At 41.4% G+C, this 24,692-nt stretch overlaps 9 protein-coding genes across 9 annotated transcripts; 4 read left to right on the forward strand and 5 right to left on the reverse strand. All coding sequences in view use genetic code 12, as the record gives it.

Annotated features, from left to right (window-relative positions):
- Positions 1-13: 13 nt before the first annotated feature.
- Positions 14-1,657, reverse strand: SAM2 (S- adenosylmethionine synthetase). Its single transcript, XM_001382860.1, has one exon. It carries the CDS (start codon positions 1,580-1,582, stop codon positions 425-427), a length of 1,158 nt encoding a protein of 385 aa, XP_001382897.1. The 5' UTR covers positions 1,583-1,657; the 3' UTR covers positions 14-424.
- Positions 1,658-2,887: 1,230 nt separating this feature from the next.
- Positions 2,888-6,661, forward strand: PICST_34921 (predicted protein; the record flags this gene model as incomplete). The annotated part of the gene is made up of 3 exons (XM_001382336.1): positions 2,888-2,975; positions 3,063-3,260; positions 3,438-6,661. The coding sequence occupies 3 exons, from the start codon at positions 2,888-2,890 to the stop codon at positions 6,659-6,661; spliced, it is 3,510 nt and encodes a 1,169-aa protein (XP_001382373.2).
- A 34-nt stretch (positions 6,662-6,695) lies between these two features.
- On the reverse strand, positions 6,696-9,038 carry PICST_66860 (predicted protein; the record flags this gene model as incomplete). Its single annotated transcript, XM_001382861.1, has 2 exons — positions 6,696-6,918; positions 6,993-9,038. 2 exons carry the CDS (start codon positions 9,036-9,038, stop codon positions 6,904-6,906), a joined length of 2,061 nt encoding a protein of 686 aa, XP_001382898.2.
- Positions 9,039-10,602: 1,564 nt separating this feature from the next.
- PICST_40963 (90S preribosome/SSU processome component KRR1) lies at positions 10,603-11,673 on the reverse strand (the record flags this gene model as incomplete). The annotated part of the gene is made up of 1 exon (XM_001382862.1): positions 10,603-11,673. One exon carries the CDS (start codon positions 11,671-11,673, stop codon positions 10,603-10,605), a length of 1,071 nt encoding a protein of 356 aa, XP_001382899.1.
- Positions 11,674-11,945: 272 nt separating this feature from the next.
- PICST_29618 (predicted protein) lies at positions 11,946-12,284 on the forward strand (the record flags this gene model as incomplete). Its single annotated transcript, XM_001382337.1, has 1 exon — positions 11,946-12,284. One exon carries the CDS (start codon positions 11,946-11,948, stop codon positions 12,282-12,284), a length of 339 nt encoding a protein of 112 aa, XP_001382374.2.
- A 3,259-nt stretch (positions 12,285-15,543) lies between these two features.
- Positions 15,544-19,953, forward strand: PICST_76263 (ser/thr protein kinase). The gene is made up of 3 exons (XM_001382338.1): positions 15,544-17,454; positions 17,518-19,092; positions 19,129-19,953. The coding sequence occupies exons 1-3, from the start codon at positions 15,957-15,959 to the stop codon at positions 19,881-19,883; spliced, it is 3,828 nt and encodes a 1,275-aa protein (XP_001382375.2). The 5' UTR covers positions 15,544-15,956; the 3' UTR covers positions 19,884-19,953.
- Positions 19,954-20,106: 153 nt separating this feature from the next.
- On the reverse strand, positions 20,107-20,898 carry PICST_29620 (predicted protein; the record flags this gene model as incomplete). The annotated part of the gene is made up of 1 exon (XM_001382863.1): positions 20,107-20,898. One exon carries the CDS (start codon positions 20,896-20,898, stop codon positions 20,107-20,109), a length of 792 nt encoding a protein of 263 aa, XP_001382900.2.
- Positions 20,899-21,195: 297 nt separating this feature from the next.
- PICST_55133 (predicted protein) lies at positions 21,196-21,948 on the reverse strand (the record flags this gene model as incomplete). The annotated part of the gene is made up of 1 exon (XM_001382864.1): positions 21,196-21,948. One exon carries the CDS (start codon positions 21,946-21,948, stop codon positions 21,196-21,198), a length of 753 nt encoding a protein of 250 aa, XP_001382901.1.
- Positions 21,949-22,335: 387 nt separating this feature from the next.
- Positions 22,336-24,639, forward strand: PICST_34924 (predicted protein; the record flags this gene model as incomplete). Its single annotated transcript, XM_001382339.1, has 3 exons — positions 22,336-22,407; positions 22,600-22,839; positions 22,897-24,639. 3 exons carry the CDS (start codon positions 22,336-22,338, stop codon positions 24,637-24,639), a joined length of 2,055 nt encoding a protein of 684 aa, XP_001382376.2.
- Positions 24,640-24,692: the final 53 nt, after the last annotated feature.

Consider the following 24,692-nt stretch of genomic DNA (forward strand, 5'->3'; position numbering starts at 1 on the left):
GCTACATGTCACTGGATACTCAAGCAGATTTACTTTTATCTATAAAATCTACTTGAATAGACTATAACCTTAATTGTCCGTTGAGGACCCCAATTTAATGCAATAAAAAACTCTATCCTTTATCAAAAAACAAAAACATACCGGAGTAAAAATGGTGGAAAAAGTGGTGAATAAAAAGTGAAGGAAGCAGGCTGCTATTAACACAGATGTGAAACAATAAAAATATTAGTTTGCAACAAGATCAACGAGTTGAGCGTTGATCTCAGAGCAATTGGCGTAGTGACAATTGCTCGTATGAGTCATTCATTACATTAGTCATTAAGTATTATATGTTCCTTTTTTTTCAAGAAGTAAAGAAGGGGAAGTGAAAAAAAACAGTAGAAACACATCAAACTTGTATGCTTGGCAGAATTCTACGAGTCGTTTAGAACTTCAACTTCTTTGGTTGTTCCCATGGGTTTTCTTGGTTGGTGAAGTGTCCGTAGGAAGCAGTCTTGAAGTAGATTGGTCTGGCCAAGTCCAATTCCTTGACAATCACACCTGGTCTCAAGTCAAAGTTGGCCTTGATGATTTCGACCAATTGTTCAGAAGAGTACTTGGAGGTACCGTAAGTGTCAACGTAGATGGACAATGGTTCAGCGACACCGATGGCGTACGAGAATTGAACCAAAGCTCTTCTGGCTAAACCAGCGTTAACCAAAGACTTGGCAACCCATCTGGCAGCGTAAGCAGCAGATCTGTCAACCTTGGAGAAATCCTTACCGGAGAAAGCACCACCACCGTGAGCACCCCAACCACCGTAGGTGTCGACAATGATCTTTCTACCGGTCAAACCAGCGTCACCCTGTGGACCACCAATGACGAATCTTCCGGAAGGTTGGATGTGGTAGACGGTCTTGTCATCAAGCAAATGTTCTGGAACGACCTTTTGGATGATGTGCTTGATAATTTCAGATCTCAAGTCTTCGGTGGAGATTTCTTCAGCGTGCTGAGCAGAGATGACAACGGTGTCGACTCTCAATGGAATAACAGCACCACCGTCCTTGGCGTACTCAATAGTGACCTGGGTCTTGGTGTCTGGTCTCAACCATGGCAAAGCACCGGATCTTCTAGCAGAAGCCAAAGCAGCGTTCAACTTGTGGGCCAAAAGCAAAGTCAAAGGTAACTTTTCGTCGGTTTCGTCAGTAGCGTAACCGAACATAATACCCTGGTCACCGGCTCCCAACTCTTCCAAGGCCTTCTCGTAGTGCAAACCTTGGGCAATATCAGGTGATTGGTGCTCAATAGCAACCAAAACGTTACAGGTCTTGTAGTCAAAACCCTTTTCAGAGTCATCGTAACCAATGTGCTTGATGGTGTCTCTGATAACCTTCTGGAAGTCAATCTGGGCCTTGGTGGTGATTTCACCGAAGACCATGATCATACCGGTCTTGGCAGCAGTTTCACAGGCAACCTTCGACAAAGGGTCGACAGCCAAACAAGCATCCAAGATGGCATCGGAAACTTGATCACAGATCTTGTCTGGGTGTCCTTCACCGACAGATTCGGAGGTGAAAAGGAAAGTTTCTCTTGAGGTGGTCATGGTGTGAAGACAACGATTGAAGCTATAGCAAAAGTTCGGGATCGGACGAGTTTGTCTATGTAGAAAAAGTCAAAACAATTTTTCAACAGCAAAACTACAGTTACAAAAAAAAGGAGTGAAAATTTCACACCTATTTATATGTCTACGATCTTTCACTGTCGGCGTTGTAAACGAAGAGCCACAGAAATTTTTTTTGGCCCTAATTATTTTTTTCGACTCGTGGGACTTTCTTTTTCTGTCTGCTTCGCACAAGAGCACGTGACTGATTTTTCAGTCTTTATACGAGCATGTGAAAAAAATCTGCTCATTAATAGTCTGACAGACAGACTGCGCGACAGACACGGGTACTGGGTGCAACAACGTTGGCAGATCGGACATTTCTATTGGAGGAGCCGTCTGACAGCGGGACCAATTGAGTACGGTGTGGAATACACACAAATTAGTAGTTGGATCTCCTCTGACTCTCGAGTAGCACAGCAAGCAATTGTGATCTAGATATATACAGAAAATGTCTTGGACTTAATTGCCCGATCTGGACGTGTCTGATGAGCAATGTGTTTCAAAAGTGTCTGAGTTGAGGATTACCGTAGGCTGCAATTAAAACAGTGTTCGTATGTTTATCAGACAGACAGTCACTGATAAGACGCACTGCGGTGAACGGACAGTCAATTTATCACAGAACTCTTCCGCTTAGAATCTGGGCAAGCAGCTGTTATTCTCGAATTTAACTGTTTTAAATACACGTGATTCGGCCTACTTGTAGTCAGCCACCTTTTAGGAGGTCTTCTTCGTCATTCAGCTAGACCGGGCGCCCACCCTGTATTTTGATTTAGAGCTTTTGCAATCAACCCAGCCGTTGCAGACACTCCCATCGTGCGTCCCAACAGTTTAAAGTCTGAAACCAATCTGCAGGAGTATACGACTAGCAATCTGACGTCGACCTGAATCAGAGTCAGAAAGCTACTGCGATATATGCAGTATGATACCTTGACACCGATACACGTAAATATATTCATTCTGTAAACAACGCGGTATTGAAAAATACTGATATGCAGGATTGTAAGGTTCCTTACATCTCTGGTCTTCTTTATCGAATTCGTCTGGGATCTCTTTCTTCTTCAACACAGTGTACAATCGGTATTCCTAGCATAAGCTGTCTAGTCGACTCAATTGGCAGACATGGATATTTTTGACGAGATCGAGGACTTGTCCTCTGTGCGCTTTTCCAAAAATAGTGAAGAGGATTCTTATCAAGAATCTCAAGACTCAACTGGCATTACCATTGCCAAAGAAAGTTCTACCAGTATGTTGGGATTTGACTTTGACATTAATGCGCTAGCTGGATTGAATGAAGAAGTTAAAGAAAGAGGAATGTCCCAACTGAGCGTCCCTAGTAATCAACTTCACGGTCTACAAGAAGATGAAGTTGAAGGGGAAGAAGAGTCTGAAAACGATGAGAACCTTCAAGAATCTCATGAAGAGTCTGGATTCAAGATCCCTGACCTCAGCATTCTATCAAAGATAAAGAGAAGATTGGTAGGAGAACAAGAACATGAAACTAGTGTTGCTGTGGAAATGGCCGATACTCAGGTTATTCCAGATTTAGACTTCAGTAGCTCAATTCTTAGTAAAGAGACTCAGGAAGTCCAGAGGTTACCACAATTAGAAATTGATTTGAGTGACTTTGAAACTTTGGGAACTCAAGAGACTCAGAAAGTTCAAGAGACTCAGAAAGTTCAAGAAACTCAGATAATTCAAGAAACTCAGATAATTCAAGAAACTCAGAAAATTCAAGATACTCAACAATTTCAAGAGAGGCAAGCTATTTCTGAAGACAGAACTTCTCTTTTCGTAGATAATGACGAAGACCACGAATTCATTCCATCTGCACCACTCACAGCACAACAACGTCAGGAACGAATTGCCAAATTGGCAGAAAAAAAGAGACAGCAACGTCTCGCTGCTCAACAGAAGGAACTCGAAAACGAAATCACAAGAACTTCCTTAACTGATGATGAACAAGACTTGAACGATATCAATGATTCAGTGGTGTCCAATATAAATACAACTGAGCTGAAGGGTGTTTCTGCCAAAGAACTTGAAGAGTCTGAAATGTTCCTTAATGAACAAAGAAGACAACAAGACTTACGCCCTGAGTTTCAAAAGAAAACCACCTTCTCTAAGTCGATGTTGCTTGATGCATTCGATGAAAGTGACGAAGATCAACCACAAAAACCATCTTCATCGCCAATAGGACTCAGATCCAACAACCCCAAGTCTAGCCCCATCACATCCCCTGTCCAATTGCACGCTAAACCACTAGGAGATAAGGAAGAATCTGATACAGACGACGAATTAAATGTTCTTGAGTTGATAAAACGGCCTGCTATGCCAGCAGCTTCCAGCACACAAACCAGAAACCCAATTGAAATATATGCCCAGAAGCTCAAGGCTCAGCTCGCTTCATCTCCAATAAGATCTAGTGATAATGAAGATGATGCTCATGCCACCAAACAAAAGTTAATCGACTTGGACGACTCAGACTCTGACATCGATGTCCATTCTTCACCACTCAGACGAATGAATGTAAAACCAGATCACAAGTCAAAACCGTCTTTCGAAAAGATCCCAGAATTGTCCAAGGAACAGAAATTGACCATCAAACAAAAATTCTCAAAGAAGAAGATCATGTCATCTGGCCATATTACTAAAAGCTTTATGATCAAAGGGCTCCAGAAACAGAACAACATCGCCAAAGAGTCAAAAGAATTCTTGCTTAACTTGCTGAGAGTTAATGTGCACCAGTTGAAGGCCAACAAATTGAACAATCCTGAGCATGCCATTCTTGAAGAAATGGAAAAAGAGGAGGAAATCATGGGTTCATTGTTGGAAAGAGAAATGGAACGAGCACGTAATATCAGAAGAAAGGAAAAGCTCAAGGAGAGAGCCAAGTTAGCTCTATTAGGCAAATTGGCGAATGAAGATGAAGATGGTGAGTATATTCACTCTGGAGCGGACGCAGGTGAAATACCGGAATCTGATTATGAAAGTGTTCCAGATTCAGAGTCTGGTAGTGACATTGATGATGAAAGCTCCCAGAGTGATGATGAAAATGATATCAATGAAGTTGATAATGATACAAATATAGAAGTCAAGAGAAAGTCGAGATTGGTTATTTCTGACGACGAAGAAAACGAAGAAGAACTTAGTCAAACAATCAATGAGCTTCAAAGAAGTGACGATAGCTATATGTTTGGAAGTAGAAACGAAGAAGGAAATGATGACTCGTTGGGTCTTGACCGTGATCAACTTATAACTACTGTGACATCTCAAGAAATCAAGAAGGTCTTCGGAGAAGGTGCTTCGTTGACTCAGGCATTCAATACAGGGTCTCCAGTGTCTAACCAAACGAATAACACTGTACCATTCGCTAACAATGAAAGCACCATTGACCAAACAGAAGAACTGAACGAACAATTTTCCACTGCTAGAAGTGATGAATATCAGCTATTCCAAAACCTCCAGCCAAGAACAGCTAACTCTCAAACTTCTCAAACTTCTGAGATGAACTTGTCGTTTGTTCATACGAAGAAAATTCCTTCTTTCAGAGACATTAGTGAGGCTAACACTCAAGAAAGCACGCCGCCAGATTCTACTCAGATAGACTACCCAACTGAAATAGACGCGATAACACAAATTCTTTCTAAAGAGATTGATGAGGAAGAAGACGATGATGATATCACTCCATTCAGTGTGAGAAGAGGAAGAAAGAAGATGATAGAACTGAGTACAACACAAGAAGCGGAAGCTGTCAATGATGAAAATGACAAGTCTACAGAAGAGGATCAAGAGAACATGAAAGCTCAAATCAAGATGTATGAAGACAAGATCAGAAGAAAGGAGTTGAAGATGCGTAAGAAGCGTAAGGAGTTGGAGAGGAAGGGTATCAAGAATATGGTCGATGGAGAAGCTGAAGAGTCTGAAGATGAATGGAAAGGCATTGGTGGTGTTGATGGAGAAGTGTCTGATCAGGCGAATTCGGAAGATGAAAAGATGATTGACAATAACTTATTTATTGACTTGAAGAACGATGAAATCAGAAACAAATTCATGCAAGAATACCAGATTAAGGACCAAAAAGAGTTGGAGAAGTTGCTTGACGATATCAAGAATCACAGATTGTCCAAGAGAGCAGCTGCCAATGACTTGGATATAGAGTTGAGCGATGAAGATGACGAGTTGTTGCTTGCCTATCGAAGGCAGAAGTTGAAGGAGCAGCAGGAAAGATTGCTTCAAAACAAAAAGATACAGGCATTGTCGAAAGATGAAAGGGCAAAGGCGTTTTTTGCATCCATTCAAGATGAAGATTCGGTTATCAAGATTGACGATGATGAAGATGAAGATGAAGATAATGCCAGTGTTCAAGAACTGGCAAGCGCTTCCAAGTCAACAGAAGGAGAAGAGCAGTCTGGTGAAGACGAAGATTCGCTCGATAAAGAAGCTCCTGTGAAGCCAATTTTGAAGATTGGAGAAGCATTTGTCCACAAGCAATTGTCATTCCTCACAAATGCAAACGACGATTACGATAATTTGCAGAGAATGTCCCGTTTCCAACATGGATTTGAGTCGTCAGATGAAGAAGTAGAAGACATTAAGTCTTTGAAATTGAAATGTTTAAGCAATCTCACAAGCAAAAGATCAGAGGATTCCGGTGTAACCAGCGACTTATCGAGAAAGAGATTTCGTGAATCTGGAGACACTGATGTTGATGAAGATGGTGAAGATGACGACGACGATGACGAGTTTATGCCCTCGTTCAAGAAGCCCTCGGTAGTTAAGTCATTCAAGTCATTCCAGGAACAACAGGGAGTTCTCATCAAAGATGGTAAGAAGCATTTTTCAGGGGTCACTATCAGCAACCAGTATAAGCAGGTAGCAGGCTCAAAGGCATCTATCTCGTTCTTGCAGAGAAAGAAGCAGGCTAAACAGGTCAAGAGTTTGAAAGAGAAGCAAATTGAGCAGAGCATCAACAACTCTAAGCTCAATTCCCGTTTGTTTTCCAACAATGGTTTTGACTAGCATACCACAATTTACGCAATTACTGTACTATACTAATAATATAAATGCATTCATTAATTAAGTATTCTTTAAATTTATCACGAAGAAATGTAGATGACAACATGGGGGGTATGGTTACATAATATGACAGACGGTATTGAAGTTGAGAATCACGGATATAGTTGACGTTATTCATGATGTTGTGCACGCTAGACGTAATGTATGCGACGATGTAAATTTGTTAAGAAATCTTGACTTTATCCTCAAGCAAGATTCACCTGTGATGATTTACATATCAAAGAAGACTCTGCGACAAGGCATCCCGTAGAGCACTATGGCTGACTCGACTTACAAGAGGTTTTCTGAAGATAGACGATTCTCCGTAACTAACAATTTTAGTTTTGTTAGGTCCAATTTTCAAGCTTGTAGATTGGCCATCGTTTCTCGGTATTCGGATTGGCATCCGTTTAGTCTGAGAATCGCTTTGGACGATTATTGGCTTCTTTTCTTTTGACTGACGTTTAAGATCTCGAATCTTTTGTGGAGTAATAGTCTTTTTATTTTTCTGTTTGGTAGTAGGAGTGTTTACCAAATTCAAAAAGCTATCAGTCAACGACTTACTGATGGAATCAATGCTATCTCTTCTGCCTGGAGAATTAGCAACTGCCGGAAAGCTGAAGAGGGAAGAAATATTGGCAGACACGCTTCCCGGCGAAGAAAAAGCTGAGAAATCTCTAGTTGAAGAAGAATGTTCGTTTCTCAGCATCACTTCGCTGAGTATTCGCTTTGGGTCTTCTGGCTCTGGAGCAAAAAGGGCCCTTTTCTTCTTAGTAAAGTTATCTCTGAAGTATATCGGCTCAATAGTAGCAGCAGCCAGTTGTGAAGACGTGCTAAGCTTTATACTTTCGATAGGGTTGTGGAATTTGTATCCAAGCGTAGGTTTATCTTCTTCAGGATCTGGTATCACTTCTTCTGAGAAAATAGAAGTGGCATTAAATAGACTATCGAACGAGTTAGATTTTCGTAGAAGATGAGGAAATGCTTCCTGGAGATCAATTCGAGACTTCCGCAAGTAGTTCTCGAAGTTGTTGAACTCAATCTCGGTATTAGGATCATTCTCATCAATCTCTTTATCGAAATACGAAAGATCAGAACAAATGGATACGTTATCCAAATCCAAAGGCAGATCTATGTTCACTTCTGCGGTTTCAAGTGGACACGGAGAGCTATGGAAGACATTGTCTAGTTCGGCAAAGTCTTCTTTGTCGTAGATGTTTCCGAAACTAATGAAATGTTTAAGTCTACTAATACGCAATTGCTCTGGATCCTCATCGAAATCGCTGTTGAGATGAAAGTTATCCTTCTTGCCCTTTTTATCACTGAACAACGAATGGATATCAGGTAAGGAGTTTGATCTCATGCGATTGCCGATACCAGTGAGAAGAGGAGAAGTGTTTTCTGTACAAACCTCTTCGTCGTCGTGAGCCTCGTAGCCGTCGTCGTGGATGTCATCGATTTCGGCTACTGAAGTGTCGATGTCAACATTACTGCTGTCTATATGATCGCCATTTTCCATGCTACAAGACGTCCTGCTACTGGCAGAGGGTATGATGCGTGGAATACGAGGAGTATGAGATACAGAAGAAAGGTCGTCTTCAGCAGTCAGTCCAAAGGCATCTTCATAAGCAATCGGATTCAAATTATAGATGCTAGAAAGTCTGTATCTGGACCTCTTCTTATTGATCCTAGTAGAATTGCATCGAATAGGTTTCAATTTCAAGTTGGAAATGGAGATCTGAGGCTTTAACTTAGTAGGAGTACGATAATCACTGTATTCCGAGTCGACGGCAGTGTTTTCCGATCCGTTGGTCGGCAACTTGTTTAACTGGTTATGTTTTTCTTGCAAGTTCGTAGCAAAGGGGTTAATGATATTCTCGCTAATCTTGTTGTTTGTCGTTGTATGAAAATCAGTTCCAGGTTCATGTATGATATCAGATTCGTGAATAGTGTGCAAGGTTGTATCAGCAAAGGATGTTTTTCGTGAAGAATGCTCTTGGAAATGGTCATTAGTCTCGAACTTCTTTACTAGTAGTCGATATTCATTCGTCAATGTCTCAAAAGAAGTATGGTTGGTTATGTTGTCGTTGACAAGCAAGTTTGATTCTAGATAAAACGCCTTTTCGTAGAGACTGGCAAACTCCACAAGGTGCGATCGGTTCTGGGCCATAAGATCGGCCACTTCATCTATGGACGTATCGATGCTAGTTATGGAATTGTTGATGTGAGTGATGTTATTGATGAGATACTCCGAGTCGGACACCAGAGCGAGGAGCTTGTCTGATTGATTATCAAGTGCATCGACAAAAGCAACGATCAGATCAAGACGAGATGTGAACATGTATGAGGACGTAGGTAGACGAAGACTTGGCTAGATCTGATGGGTATCAAATGAATATAGATACTTAGTGAAGTATACTGTAAGATGATGCAAAGTTATGCGATACAAGTGACGAGAAGCCTGGTATTCTATGAATAGCAGCTTGTATGACGGGTATGAAATGGTATGAAATCAACTGATCTTGTATGCTTTGGCACGAAGTGTTGGTATGAATCAATATGCGATTAAGAATGCGATTAATGAAATGAAATGAGTAAATGCTAGCACTTAGGGCTATGAGATCTGATCGATGAGAAGATTATGCGAGAGTGACCCACTGTCAGATCATGTCACTGGACAAGGCGAGGCAGATCAGTTATAGGCTGCTAGACACCAGTCAGGTGCAACTGATAGCAAAAGCACTATGGGTACAAGAGTGTACAAGATTGTACTAGACTAGCTAGCAGGTGGTGGTAATCTGTCAGAAGGATAGTCTGTCAGAACCGTCAGAAACCAGATTATCTATGGCGATGCTGGTTCTATTAGAGGCTATCTGTTAGAGTGTGGAGCCAGAAATTGCAAGCAAAACGTTTTCAACTTTATATAACTAACCACAGTCAGAGATATTCTGCGTGTCCCGGCCTCAGCTCCATAACCTCTACATAAAGTCTGGCACTGTACGAGTAATTGGAAAGGACTAAAAATTTTGATTGTTATGGTTGCAACAGGCGCCGTGCAGGACTTGTAAACACCACCCCGAATTAGGAAACGGACTAGCCTGATTCTCGCAATCTCTCCAGCAGCCATTGCCGGAGCGACAGCAGCTTTGAGTCAGTTGCCAGGTGCTGGCGTCGCCTAGATAGCTTAGACAATGTTGGTCCTGTTTGTGACAATGGTGTGGCTGACTGGAGGAGGGCTGACTGGAGAAGTGAGCTTCTTAACTATGGCCATCTCGTCCATGTAGGCTTCTGCCTGGATACTTCTGAGATAAAGAAAATTGTCACACTTAAGCCATAAATGGGTGAAAGTCAGACCTGTTTTGGTAGTGTCAAGAGCCAAAGCACGGAGAAATGTGGACGAGTGTGGATGAGTTTCTTTCTTGGGCGTATCAGCTGCTGCGGCATTTGTGTACAGCAGGTAATTTGGTCGTTATTGGTGTTTGGCACACTTCAAAAATATGTCACTAGACTTCCTAATTCTGCTATTGACTTTCGTGTCTTGTGAGCGGTTTTCGACTTTGTGCCCATTGCCTTTTCTAGAGACATAACGACGCCTCGACGATAACGATAACAGCCGGCCCCATTGCTGCACTCTGCAACTCCTCCCTTCTTATTTCGCTATATTGGGCCCGATCTGATATGAACTTATCGCGATTGCTCCAGAGCTACGATTACTTGCTGCTGGGAAATTGCAATTCTTCTTTGGCAATCTCGAAGTCTTAGTAGGTTTCTGGAACCACTCCAATTGCCATCGCCCGTAAATTGCTGAAAGGCAATAGCAATTTTCATATATGAATCATTCTAAATTGCTCGATAGTACATTTCTTTATATTAAATATGTTTAACTATTTACCAGTCATTACGACTTATGCATGTTTGGACTTCTTAGAACCCCTTTCTTCTTCCTCGCTGGCGGATCTCTTCTTCTTTTCCTTCTTTTCCTTCTTTTCCTTCTTTTCCTTCTTTTCCTTCTTCTCCTTCTTCTCCTTCTTGGCAAGCTTGTTCTCGTACTTTTCTTCTTCTGGGGCTACGTAATCCTTCTCTCTCTCTTGCTTTCTAGCCACAGATGCTTCTTCTTGCTTTTCCCTCTTTTCCTTCAACTTCTTCATTGCCTTTTCCTTCTTGCCCAAGAAGTACTCACCACTTTCCACTTGCAAATCAACCTTACGTGGAGTTTGTGCTGGTGGGAATGGAGTGTACACCTTCTTCTCTCTCTTGGACGACTTGGCCTTCTTACGGGCAACATTTCTCTTCTTGAAAGAAGGCAAGAATCTCGACCAGTCTTCCTCGGCCAACTCAGGCTTCTTGCTCAACTCTTGCTTAATCATAAGCTCTTTGATGTAATAGATAGGATGCACATTTCTCATACAATCCTCAACTACTCTTCTGACTTCCTTCAAACCCTTGAATGGACCCATGGCACTCACAGTATTTCCCTGGACCAAAATATAGCACTTCGTAAGCAATTCCAATGCTTTCAAGGTGTTCCCATTAGGTCCCACCAATCTCTGTCTTCTTTTTATAAAACGATCCTTGTTAGCTACAAAGTTACCGATCTTGATTACATCACAGGCAATGTCATCTTGCAAAATCTTAACAGCTTGTGGAAAAGGCACAGAACGTGCTAACAATTTGATCAAGTCTCTGGCTTTTAAAATTATAGCCGGATCAAACGTCTTGGTAGTGGTCTTTACAGTCATAGCACCCTCCACCAAGTCTAGCTCACACTTGATAAAATGCTTCTCAAGAGACTTTGTGACATCTGCCCATATACTACGTAAATATTGCTCTCTGTACTTAGGGAAAAGAGTCATAAAACTTGACTCCTCAGTGAAATGCTGTCCTGAGGCATTGTGCTCGGGCTTGAATTCTTCAAGTGCCCACTTATCTATGTCAGCAGTATCCCAGGGCTTGTCACGGTTATGAGTCGAAACCATTCTGGCTGTGGTAATTGTCTAGCTTCAAGAAAAGTTGTTTATTCTGGCAAACTACTGGCTGTAAAAAAAATTCTAACTCTACCGTCTCGAATTTTTCACTCTGTGATGGGATGGGATGTGATGGGCTCTTTTGGTGATGGATCACGTGCCGAATTTTTCAATACGCCAAAATTTATTAGTACCGATTTTTCAGTGCGATGAGATAACTATAATCAGTAGATAGTTATACTATAGAGAGTATACATTTTGCATAAACTATTGAGATAGATAGGATGGTCACTATACGGAAGAGCTCGGCTATTACTGGTAAAAAGAAAGTGACAAAACTGGCCAAGAGCAACAAAGTCAAGACAAATAAAACCACTAAAGTAACAAAATCGCAATCCAAATCCACCAAAAGCAAAATCCAAAAACTCAATGCCAATGACAGTGAAATCAGAGAAATCACTTCGTTGCTCGGAACGAATGTAGCCAAGGGCCATACAAAAGCATTGGACTCGCGAAGTCTCCAGGCAGATTTGAAAAAGGATGAACAGACCAGAGCTGACAACAAGAAAGTTGAGAACGATCTTACTTCTCAATTGGAGTTATTGACGGGGATGGGATTATAGCATAGAATGTACATAGAATGTAAATTAGAGAAATAATTAATGGTTAAGATCACGAGCACAAGCAGTAGTGAATAACACTTATACATAGTAGTGTTCACATTCATTATCGAATAATATCACAGTGTTAGAACGTATTGGTTTTAACAAGTGTCTATTTCCATTGTAGTAAATTCCAGAAACTGAATGAGAGTATCATTATTAACCAGCTCCTAGGCCCAGCGTCGTCTAATTGACCAGTGAGATAATGCTGCCGTCAATTTGCTCTGGCTTATCTGTCACTCGTCAACTTTACAATCCCAGAAGCTGTATTACCGCACGGCATCATCATTGGGTATCCCTTTAAGACTCAACGGAACTCATTAATTGTCCGTTTTGGGAATTGGCGTTATGCAAGGAGTCTATGACTGTAGGTTATACAGTAGGAGCGTTGGCTGAGATGATAACCACCAGTAGTAAGATCTTAGTCGTAGATTTACATGATAAAGTGAGCCGGACCACAGCTATCATCTAGCAACATGGTCCAAGAGCTGATACATAGAAGCTAAGCTGAACTTGACATTCAGTAGTATTAATGCATACTATTGTATGTGCTGTATTGTACCAGCTCCACCATCAAGCTCGTCTATTCCAAGACTTCGGCTGTTCATTGTACTCAAATCATTCCGACCAACCAGCCATTGTAGTCTCTACCACAACGACAGAACAATGTTGCGATTAACCGAAAGAAGTGTCGTTCATTTAAGACAAAAGTGATTTCATTTTTAATTCGGAATAGCGACCGGAATTGATTCAAACGGTCCGGTCACAATTGTGAATACTACGGCCCGGAAATGGTTCGAGCTAAACCCAAAAATTCAAACTAGCTATTGGAAAATTTCAATGCCAGTCAACGAGAATGTTCATGCCACAACCTAGGGGGTGACGAGGCTAACTTTCTAGCAGCTAACAGGAAATATTATAATGCAATTGCAAACCTGCTCTAATTTTGTTTCCCCAGGTTTCAATTCAAAAATAATTCGTCTATGCACTTTATTTTTGTACTATTTTTCACATTTTCATGTTTTCTCTAATCATTTTCTCCTCGACCAAACACAACTGGAAATGACTTGAAGCATGTCTATAGAACTCCCTGCAATTGCTTGAGTTGCTTCTTTGACCCTTCAAGCATTTCAAGTCGGAAAAGTCCCCACAAAAATGTTGTAGTCGTAGCACAAAAAAGATATTAAAAATTGCCGCAAAAAATTATTTATGATAGTTAGGTTCCATTAAATTATAATAGCAAGCCAAATGAACCATACCTAGCACAAGTTTGTTATCAACAGGAAGTTGATAAAATTCATTTACATATATTTAGACTGAAATTTCGTAATTGCCTTAAAATTGTGGATACGCAGGTGTACACTATATATATATATGGTACTGAACCCCTTTTCAATCAGATAAGGAGTAGAAGCTAAAAGCAAGGTAAAATGAGGCTGGCCGTAATTATCCTTGATATATTATTTTACTTAATTCTTTATATTGCTCGAATTACTAGCACTGCTTATCAGTGGAGAGCTGCATTACATGGTATTCGACGGGCTGATAGCGAAATCGCCCTTCCCAAAAATGACAAAAAGATCCATGACGAAAGGATTGATGTAGCCAGGAAGGCTTACAAGAGCAAATACTTGGATATGCTTTCAGCTTCAGCGGCAGTAGCCGTTGCAAGTATTGCGCTATGGCTTGCCTATGAGAAGGTCTACAAACACGACATGTCGTTTATTTGGAAGGACTCTGCTGCCATATGTATTCTTATGGTACCATTAGAAGCTATTTACAATGTGGTGTCCTCAGTGTTTGAATTTTGGCTAGCTAAGGAGGAATTGAACCTTGCCACTCAAAGCGAACACTACCCAACAAGGAAAACGTCATCATTGGGTTACAGAAGCTTCTATATATCTTGCGCAGTACTATTACTAATAATATCGAGTTACGGGTTATTGGATTCGAGCTTTGTGGTGTCTGTGTTTCTATTTCTGCAATCGCTATTCGCCTTGAGCACAGAACCACAGACCTTGAAACACGACCATATTCAGTCTCCAACCTTAAAAGCAAATACTGAATCAAGAAAACCGTCGTTTAAACTCAAGGTAAAAACGCTAGTTGGGCATACGCCTTTTATATTGCATGTGTCTGTTTGGGTGCATCTTTTTCTCTGGTAACATGTAGGAGTAATGATAAGGTAGCCCACGAAGTTTCGACACTTGCAGGCCAGCACAGTGAGGCTACTTATATGTTAATGATTTTAGTTGGTATTCAATGGGCCGCCAGTAATCCATTCCTCATTGCTGTTGGTACAGTCTTCTTCGCTTCTGTGATGTTTGGGATAGCATTTGGGCCCATCGGACCAGCCTTAATACATTATATAGGCGAATCTTGGGCTTATCGTGTGGCTTCGTTGTGTGCGTATATTTCATTGACACTATCAATATTTGATGCCTTTCATTTTCGGAGATGGTATGATGGTTGTTCTAGCTAGGAAGACTTACGAAGTGAAGATTTGAACCATCAATTAGTCCATAGTAGATGAGATTGTTGATGGGCTTTGTATATTAGAAGAAAGCCAGCCACAGAAAAAGACTTTTTATAGACCAATTCTATTGTGCTTTAACAGCAAGACAATGAAAATACATCTTAGGCTATGATACAGTTGTATATCTGTTCATGGTATAGCTCCATTTTTTATTCAAACTAGTAACCGGAATTGATTCAAACCACCGGTTCAAAATTATTAATACGAGCGACCGGAATTTGTTCCAGCCGTTCGTGAAAAATTATTAATACTAAGGGCCGGAATTGATTCATGCCAAATCCCAAAAATATTCAAACCGTTTATTGAGAATTTTTAATTCCAGTCAAAGAACTCATGCTATCCAGCTTTCAATTATTATACCAGGAATAGATATAACATTCAATACATGAGCTAGGATATACAGTACTTGCTGTAGCCACTTTCACGAATAATGAAACTCACGTGATGGGACCTGTAAGGAGGTGAAATCGTGTTGGAAAACCTGAAAAAGACGCGTCTGGCGCGTTGGGCAATTTTAACTTAAAACGAACACCAACAAAACAACACAAAACAAAAATTTACGCTCTTCAGATTCTGGCTAGGAACCAGAGTTGGCGGTGTAGGCAATCGTCTCGAACCAGAAGATAGAAAAAATCTTCTTTTACAGTCAGCTTGACGGTTTCTTTCCATTTCACTTTGGTTTTTCACTTTTTGTTCACATATTATTGATAGAGTCAGCTTCAGCTCTGGAGCCATTGAACAGTTCACCTTGAGATAGTCTTTGACGAGCACAATTGCTAATCGTCACGCCCTTCGTTTATTGGTTAATTTACCACTGCAACTATCCTTGTTTTGAAAGTTCCGTATTAATATTGGTAATTTTTCACTGTCTTTGACACAGTTCCATACTTTTGTTCCTACTGTAGCTGCCACGTTAACAGTACGTTCATTCTGAAAGTCAACAGAACCGTAGTGGACAACGTATCACAAAAGAGATACATCTATACCATTCAAGAGTATCATTCGTCAGATATTCCACCATATCTATCATAGTTTCATTGTCATAGCTATTGATATATCTATTCCCACAATCCAATCGTCATATCCATATATTCGCTATGTCACACTCCAGAACAGACTCCATAACGTCCTCTATAGCCTCGACTTCCCACAACCATCCTCAGAAGATTGGACCTTGGAAGTTGGGAAAGACACTTGGAAGAGGAGCCACCGGCCGTGTACTTTTGGCTACTCACCAGACTACGGGCCAGAAGGCTGCCGTGAAAGTTGTTTCCAAGTCAGAGTTGCACGATGAAGACCAGCCTGTCAGAAAGAACTCTGACGACGCTGGTCTTCCATACGGAATTGAACGTGAAATCATCATCATGAAGTTGTTAACCCATCCCAACGTGTTACGTTTGTACGATGTATGGGAAACTTCAAAGGCTCTCTACTTAGTTCTAGAATATGTTGAAGGTGGAGAGTTGTTTGACTTACTTGTGGAAAGAGGTCCTCTCCAGGAAGTTGAAGCCATCAAATACTTCCGTCAGATCATATTAGGTACAGCCTACTGCCATGCGTTAGGGATTTGTCATCGTGATTTGAAACCTGAAAACTTGCTTTTGGACGCAGCTTTGAATGTGAAATTGGCCGATTTTGGTATGGCCGCTCTTGAGAGCAACGGTAAGTTGTTGGAGACGTCTTGTGGATCACCTCACTATGCAGCTCCAGAGATTGTTTCTGGCTTAAAGTACCATGGTGCTGCTTCTGATGTGTGGTCTTGTGGGGTTATCTTGTTTGCATTGTTAACAGGAAGACTCCCATTTGACGATGAAAACATCAGAAACTTGTTGCTCAAAGTCCAAGCTGGTAATTTCGACATGCCTGACGAAATCAGTCCTGAAGCTCAGGACTTGATTGGAAGAATGTTGACAGTGGATCCTATCAAAAGAATCCCCACCGAAAAAGTCTTGAACCATGCCCTTTTGACCAAGTACCCCATTCCTAACGAAGATTTGATCTCTGTCAAGTCGTTACCTCATCCAGAAACAGCCTACAAGTCGTTGGGTTCTGCCAAAAACATCGACAAACAGATTTTGTCAAATTTGTCCATCTTGTGGCACGACAGACCACAGCAGGAAATCATCAATTGCTTGTTGAAAAATGGGCCAAACCCCGAAAAGACCTTCTACGCCTTGTTATTGAGATATAGACACAACCTGGACGATGCCAGCTCTGGCTCGCCTAAGAAATCCGCTTCTTTTAACGCCAAAAGAGGAATGGTTCGTAACAGTTCCTTCAGAAACACCCCTAAAAAGGGTCAAGGGATCAGTGTGTCAAGGCCAACGTCTTTCCAGTACAGAAACAATAATAGAAACTCGGTTTTGACCACTAATGGAAAGATACTGGCATCCTCCAGTGTGAACAACTCTCCACATAAGAGATTCTCGTACGGGTATTCTCCTTCTAGATCTCCTAGAAAGTACAACCAACAGGAGGGTCGTATTCCTGCTGTACCAAAGAACATCTACAACGAAATTGTGGCAGCACAGAGAGAGGGAGCCCAAAGAGAACTGTCCTACAGCTCCATGCCTCCTTCTTTGCCCTCTAAAGATAGTTATCTAGTCAACAAACCACACCAACTTCAACCACAATCTCAATCTCAACCTCACCCTCAAGGAAAAGAGATACCAGTTGTTGATGAGGTCAGCGACTTGATTCCATCAGCCAAGATCTCCCCTAACAAAAGAAGTTCAATGGTGAATAGAAGCGCTTCTAAGAGAATGTCCAAGAGAAAATCTATGAGAGCCTCCATGACTTCTGGACTCAAGAGAAACTCAATCACAATGAAGTTGTTGTCGACATACGCCAAGTTATCTGGCGATTCCGAATGGGAATACGTAGATAAGCAAGCCAAGAGAACTTCTGCCACGTTTGCAACTCTCTGTGACAAAATCTTCAATCAGGAAGAATACAACCCCGAAGACGAGTTGTTAATAGACGAAGAGGAAAAGCAAGCAAAGGAGTATGAGAGGTTGATGGAAATCGAAAGAAAGAAGCACGAGGCTGAGTTGAAGGCTAGAAAGGAGTTAGAGAAGAAGAGAAAGAGACAAAAGAGAAAGTCCTTGTTGAGTTCGAAGAAGCTCAGCATTTTGATCAGAGACGATAATGCTGCTAACAACAGCGAGATCGATATCGTGGACAATCTGTCTGACATTCGTCCTACCAAGAGGCAGTCCAAGAACTTATCTGCTTTACGTTCGCTATCTGAGGGAGCCAATGAAGATAGCGACGACTTAACTTACAAAGAGCTTGAAGAATTGAAGAGAAGATCGGTAACACAACCTACTCAGAGAAGAAAACAGACACCTATTCTCACCAGAAGACCAGTGTCTAGGTTAGATCCGTTGTGGCAGGCGTATGAGAACGATGAGCTTGACAGAGCCCAGAGCACCTTGGAAGCAGAGTGGAGAGAATCTAACTTGAAGAAGTCTGCGCTGAAGAAGAACAGAGAGTCGATGGTTCATAAGAACAGAAGAGAATCTGTTATTTCTGTCATTGAGGATTCGAGAAAATGGGAACAGAAGCAAGAATTTGAATTACCTGAACCAGATAAGGACACTACAGACTTGAGCGAAGAATACATGTCTGAAATCCGCAAGTCCAAGTTGTTGAATTCCCAATTGAACTTGAAAGGCAACCTTAAATCTAGGGAAGACTCTGGTCCAAAGACTTTGATTGGCAATGTAAAGATTCCAAATGTTACTAGAAAGTCGAGAAACTTCACCAACTCCAACAAGAGATTGTCAGTGTTGTCGATGTATTCAACTAAAGAGTCTTATCATGACTTGAAGTCGTTTGTAAATAACGAGGAAGATGAGTACAGTTCTAAGAAAACCACTTTGAGGACTTCCTTTGCTGATCGTTTGGACAAGGCTGGATTGGGAGAAGCTGATGAGGACGATCACGATTTCGATCAAGGTTCCATCATGGATTTCGACGAACATTTGTCTAATAAGAGATACTCTTATCACGACAGTAAGAGACTCTCCAAGATGGGCGAAACTGGCGCCAGACCAACATCCAAGATTCCCAACTTACCAACGGAAAACGACTATGACGACACGTTTGTAACAAAGGATGATCAAGTTCACAGAAGTAGCCGTCGTTACTCAAATAAGAGCAGTAAACCTCTTTCTGAGGATGATACTGAGAATGAGGTGGATGTGTTTGACAAAATCAAGTTGCCGGAAGGTAAGTCCAGTAAGTCTTCCATTGACATGCTTGCAGAAGAGTCTCAACAGAGCCAAAACCAGAAGCCTGCTCATATTGTCAAGCCAATGGTCCCTAGTGCTGAATCAATGTTGATCCCTGATGTGAAAAATCTTCCTGATGATTCACAAACTCAAACGTATCCAAGAGTACGTCCTTCTAAGATTGACAAACAAACCGATACGATTCCACCAACTCCTCCAATGCACAAAAACAGGAATTCAAAGAAGCCTTTGGAAGATTCCACCAACAAGCCGGATGTTCAGCAAAAGAGAAATAGATCCATTTTCAGAAAATTGTCCTGGGGTTCCAAGAAAGTGTTGGAGAATGATCAATTGCCTACTCCAGGCGACTCTAGAGTTGCCTCTGCCGCAGAAAAAGAAAAGCCTAGATCCAGCTCTTTCTTTAGATGGTTCTCATCGTCCTCCTCTTCTTCTGATTCTCCTAAGGATTCAGATCTCAAAAGATTCAAGACTATCTTGCCAAAGCAGGAAATGGATACTGCTTTATTTGCCTTGTTAAACTCCTGGTCAAACTTTGGTTTGAAGAACTTGAGAAATGATCAAGTTGGTTATAACATCACTGGTGCTATTTCCAGTAACAACTCGTTTAACTTGAAGAGCTGTAAGTTCAGAATCAAGATCAACGCAAGAGAATTTAACCAGAAATCGGAAATTGTCTGTGCTAGAGTCAAAGGATCTAGGAATACTACGGAAACCTTGTTCAAAGAAATCGAAAAGGTCTTGCGTAAGGAAGGTGTCATGGACGAATAGAGTGACATTTGTATATTAATAACTTTATAAACAATAAGTAAATTGTAAAATCGGAATGCTTTAAAAACGTAAATTTGAAGTAGATTAAGTATTGATTGTACAAATTACAGTTTGTGGAAATTGACATATTTTGCAATATATTTGGTAATTGACTTTACTAATAGATTGTGAAGACACTAATTTTCATTTATCAAAGATACGGCTATAAAGATATGGAAGCTATTTACTGCTGAAAAGTGATTTCGCCTTCTTGGTCGTTCTCAACTACCAACACAATTTCATTTCCTTCTTCTTCATCTTCTTCTTCTTCAGACTTAACCGGTTCAGCAAGTGGTTTAGGTGGAATGAATGTTGGACCAATAGTCTTAGTCACTTCGCCAACACCCCATTGGGTGAACATTGAGGTGAAAGCAGTGGCCAAGGCGATTTCTCTGTCGATCTGTTCTTCGTCGACTAGAACCTCAAAATCAAGCCTGAATTGCCTCATCAACTTTACCTTCGCGATTCTTTCTCTGATTTCTTCCGTTCTTCCATTAGGATTGACCACTCTCTCCAAAAACTTCGAGCCGGTAGTCCATTGGTACTTAGCACCATCCAGAACGTAGAAAGTTCTGGACATTCCGTTGAAGCCAAATTCAGTAGTGATCTCACGATGGGCCACTTCTGGTTTGTTGTGGAAGTCTACCGATCTGGAAACAAAGCCAATCATGATTGTGGCTACTTCCCTTCTTTGAGGGAAGGTCTGCATGGTCCAAACTGGATTGTGGGAAGATAATCTTTCAAAGGTGTAAAGCTGGGTTCCGTCAGCCGAAAACACCTTTATGTTTCTCTCCTTATCTTTTCTATCCTGCCGAACATAGAATGCAGTAGGATAAGTGGTTAAAGGTTTGATGGTAGCAGAAGAGAGATTCAAGTCAAGAAGATCTCTCAACCAGAGATGTTCAAGAGCAAAAGTTCCGGCGGTAATTCCGGTTGAAATAGCCAGAACGGCAGCAGATTGGATAACAGAAGACATTAGCTAGATTGGTAGACAGTGGTAGACAGTTGTAAATAGATAAGAAGAAACTGAAAAGTACAATAAAATTGTTGCGAAACTTTTACATTTTTGCAATCAAGCGCCCATTTGCCGAATTCGGCAAGTGGCTGCAAGGTCACGTGATGTAACTTTTGCCCAGCTACTTCTTTATTACGGCTACAGAGTTTGCAATTGATGCAGTTTATTGAAGTATAATTACAATGACTATATCTCTAGTATCTCACGAAGTGAAGGTCCAGCATCGCCATGGAGTTATTTTCACATTAGGTCTTGTGTCTAGAAAATGCCCCATACATCTTCACAACCATGGCAGAACTTGGAACAGGCTACCGATGCCGACAATGGGTAGTCAGAAAGCCCGATTTTTTCGTCAACGTACTCGTCAGCAAAGTTATCCTTACCCCTAGCCATAGCTCCTACAAATACACATATACTCTCGTCTTCATCCAAGGTTTCAACGTAGTCCTGGACACGACGCACTTTGGCATCGAACGACAACGTGATCTTTCTACATTTAGTAGGCAAGTGGTCGGTGATGGGGTTCTTAATGACCTTCAAGAGCTTTTCTTCGGAGTTCACTGAACGAATAGAGAGCTTGTGCAACAACTGGACCATCAAGCCTGAAAATCTCTTGAACGTTCTAGGTATTCTAACACTGGGGTTGACTTCTATCAAGACTCCTCTGGCTGTATGGATGTAGACTTGCAATTTGCCAGCCTTGTTGATGGGCGAATCCAACAATGTTAACAAACACTGATGGGTTATATCCGGACGGGCTTCTGCGATATCCCTGCCCATTTTTCTTAACAAACCTTGATGATCGTCACAGTTCAAAAGTGCAAACTTGTCTCCTCCCGGGCCACCAGAATTCATCTTGTGGGTTTCCAAACAGGCTTGGGACAATACTACGATCAACCTCTTGGTGGTCTTGTCCTTTGAACTGAGTGGAGCAGGTTGTACGGGCACAAGTGAGGCTGGAGGGGCAGAAACTGCCGTCTTTCCCTCGGAACTCTTGCTCTTCTCAGACATTTGATGTGGAAGGAAGTAAAATTATGAAAAAGAACGGATTCAGACGTAAAATACGAAATGAGCTTTACAGAGTCAAAAACCACTGGTTGTGTTTTAAAATCAGTAGACGCCACGAAGTAAGATACAGATAACGAAAAGACTGGAGTCTCTACTGTATCTGAATTAATTTGTTAGATCCTGATATCCGTAGTAGAATTTTTCAGGCAGCTGGGCGATGGGCGCGTGCATTTTGCACGTGATAAACTCCGTACATAAGCAAGCGAAATCCGGCATAACACTGGACCCCGGATCTGGTACTACCACACAGAGACGATTCGCCTGGAGAAGATATACGAATGAATATGAATTTGTAGTACGAGTTTTTCTTAGTTGTCAAACCAAGGCGAAATGTCGTCGTCGGACTTCGATGATGATGAGGACGACTTATTGTTACAAGCAGTGCTTCACGGATCAACGGATGTGAACCAATTGCTGGCTCTGGTGAATTTTTCACCTTCTATCGCGAATTCTATGGCATCTGCTACTCAAGGCATATCTAGCAATACAAGCAATGGCAATGGCTTTATAGGCAACAGTGGCAATTCTGGTGATACCATTAATGCTGCTGAGAATGCTGTTGGTAATTCTGGAAATGGAACGTTTCAGTACCAGGCCAGATTGTACCGGGCTGAAGGAGAAGTAGCTATACTTCGAGCACAACTAGAACAGCTTCAAAAACAAAACCAAAAAGAAATCCACCAACTTCGCGACCAGAAAGATCAACTTTATCGTCAGAATGAAGATCAGGTCAATGTTCTCAAACACGCTGTACAGAAACTTGAAGATGAAAAGAAGTTTCTTAATAATGAATTGAAGACTACCACACATAACAAACGTAGGAAGTTGACTCCGGTGCCAATGGCCAGTGGAACAGTGACTCCGCATATTCCCGATGCTCCCATACATCAGCCAGTAATAGAAAGGCAACCGCCTTCACATTCGACTCCTTTGCTGCCATCACAGCTTTCGATGGAAGGATCAGCTTCGTCCGTCGAATTACCTCACAAACATCTTGCACAGCAGATTTTTCAACAGCAGCAGACTTCTGCATTGTACACCGACCATATATGGAACCATTGCATTGTAGGTAGCAACAGAACTTCCTTGAGCTACTTAGGAAAGATCAGCATCCACTTTGATGTTGTTGTTGGAGACTTGTCTCTTGTGAAAAGAGAGCCGTTGTCTCGGCTGATTGTAGACTATATGATGTTGAAGAAATCTCTCCGTTTAGACGAGTTGGTAGAAGACTTCTGCCTCAGTATAGCTGAAGTCGTTGATATTCTTCTAGAGAAAAAAGCTATCCTAGCAATACCTTTCTTGTTGTCGTTGGTTCACTGTTCGATAGCATTTCGACCAGCAGCCATTACGCCAAATCTCATTGTGAAGTTATTACAGAGATTTAGTCGTATCTCTAACAACTTGTCGTTTCTTCTCAGCTCCAATCTCAATGAAGAGGACTATGTCAATTACCACGATGTTCCAAACCAGGTGATGATTCTTGAGAAGTTCATCTTCATATGCTGCCTTGATATTATTGAGAAGTTGACTTCTGTATCAAGTTTGCATGGCTCCAATTTTATCAAATCGGTCTGGAAGGACGACGTCTTGTCAATTGAGCTCTTGAACAGGTGCCTACCCGAAAATACCGAAAGGTTCAAGAACTCGGCCCAGATCAACGTAGTGTATAATATAGTAGAGATGCTAATCTCGTCTACTACAGATGATACATTTGCCTTTTCCGACGTTGCAAATGCTAAAGTCTCCGATTCTTCGATTTTCAACTCGCTCTTGAAGATCTTTTTGATAGAGTTGCCTATCAAGGACGACTTCATGTTCTACGGCTTGAACCGAGTAATAGGTAACAATATCGATTTTCGAAAGATCGACGCTACCATCCCGCAAACTGCTGATATTCTTAACAACTTTAACATCCTCATACCACAGCCTATTCCTTTCAACTTGATCAAGGAAAACCAACTGAACGAATCTATCAGGTTTGAACTTCTCTCTAACCACGAGTTCCATTTGCTCAACTTGCGTATCAAGGTAGCAGATCTTCTCGAATCGTACATTGTAGCAAAGCAATCTGTGGAGTTTCTCATGAGCAGAGAACATGTCAAATCAATCATGCGAATCATCAACTTCGAACAGATGTATATTATGAGATCGCCACGGTCAAAGTATATCCATCTCCGGATCCAGATCGTGTCGAAGTTGGTAAAGATCTTGAACTACTTGATTCAGAATGCAGTGGAATACGGAGCTTTTATCTATCCTGAGACGATGTACGAATTGTATGTCGCATTGCTGCGAATTGCTTTCAGCTCAGATTCGCTATCAGACCATGCTCATAAGCTTCTTATACAAGTTCGAAATAAAGGCTTGAAAGAACCCATCTTCAACGCTTGGTGTGAAAACAAAGCACGAGAATTGAACCACTTGACCAGCGAAGACTTACAGGGTAAGTTTTTAGCAGATATAGAGAGTGATTTTGCCAATGGTCTCGAAGTTGCTTATGAAGCTGACACAGTAGAAATAGCCCGAGAGATTCTCAACACCTTTGTTACACACGATGATGCTGACAATTTGTACTTTACTATGAATTATGAGCCTGATGATGGAATCAATTACGATGAAATGGAAATAGCCTAAATAGGAGTAGTGCTACAATCTAATGATACAACGAATTTAACGATAATCTCTTA

Source organism: Scheffersomyces stipitis, chromosome 2 (genome assembly GCF_000209165.1).
Source record: "Scheffersomyces stipitis CBS 6054 chromosome 2, complete sequence".
NCBI lineage: Eukaryota > Fungi > Ascomycota > Pichiomycetes > Serinales > Debaryomycetaceae > Scheffersomyces > Scheffersomyces stipitis.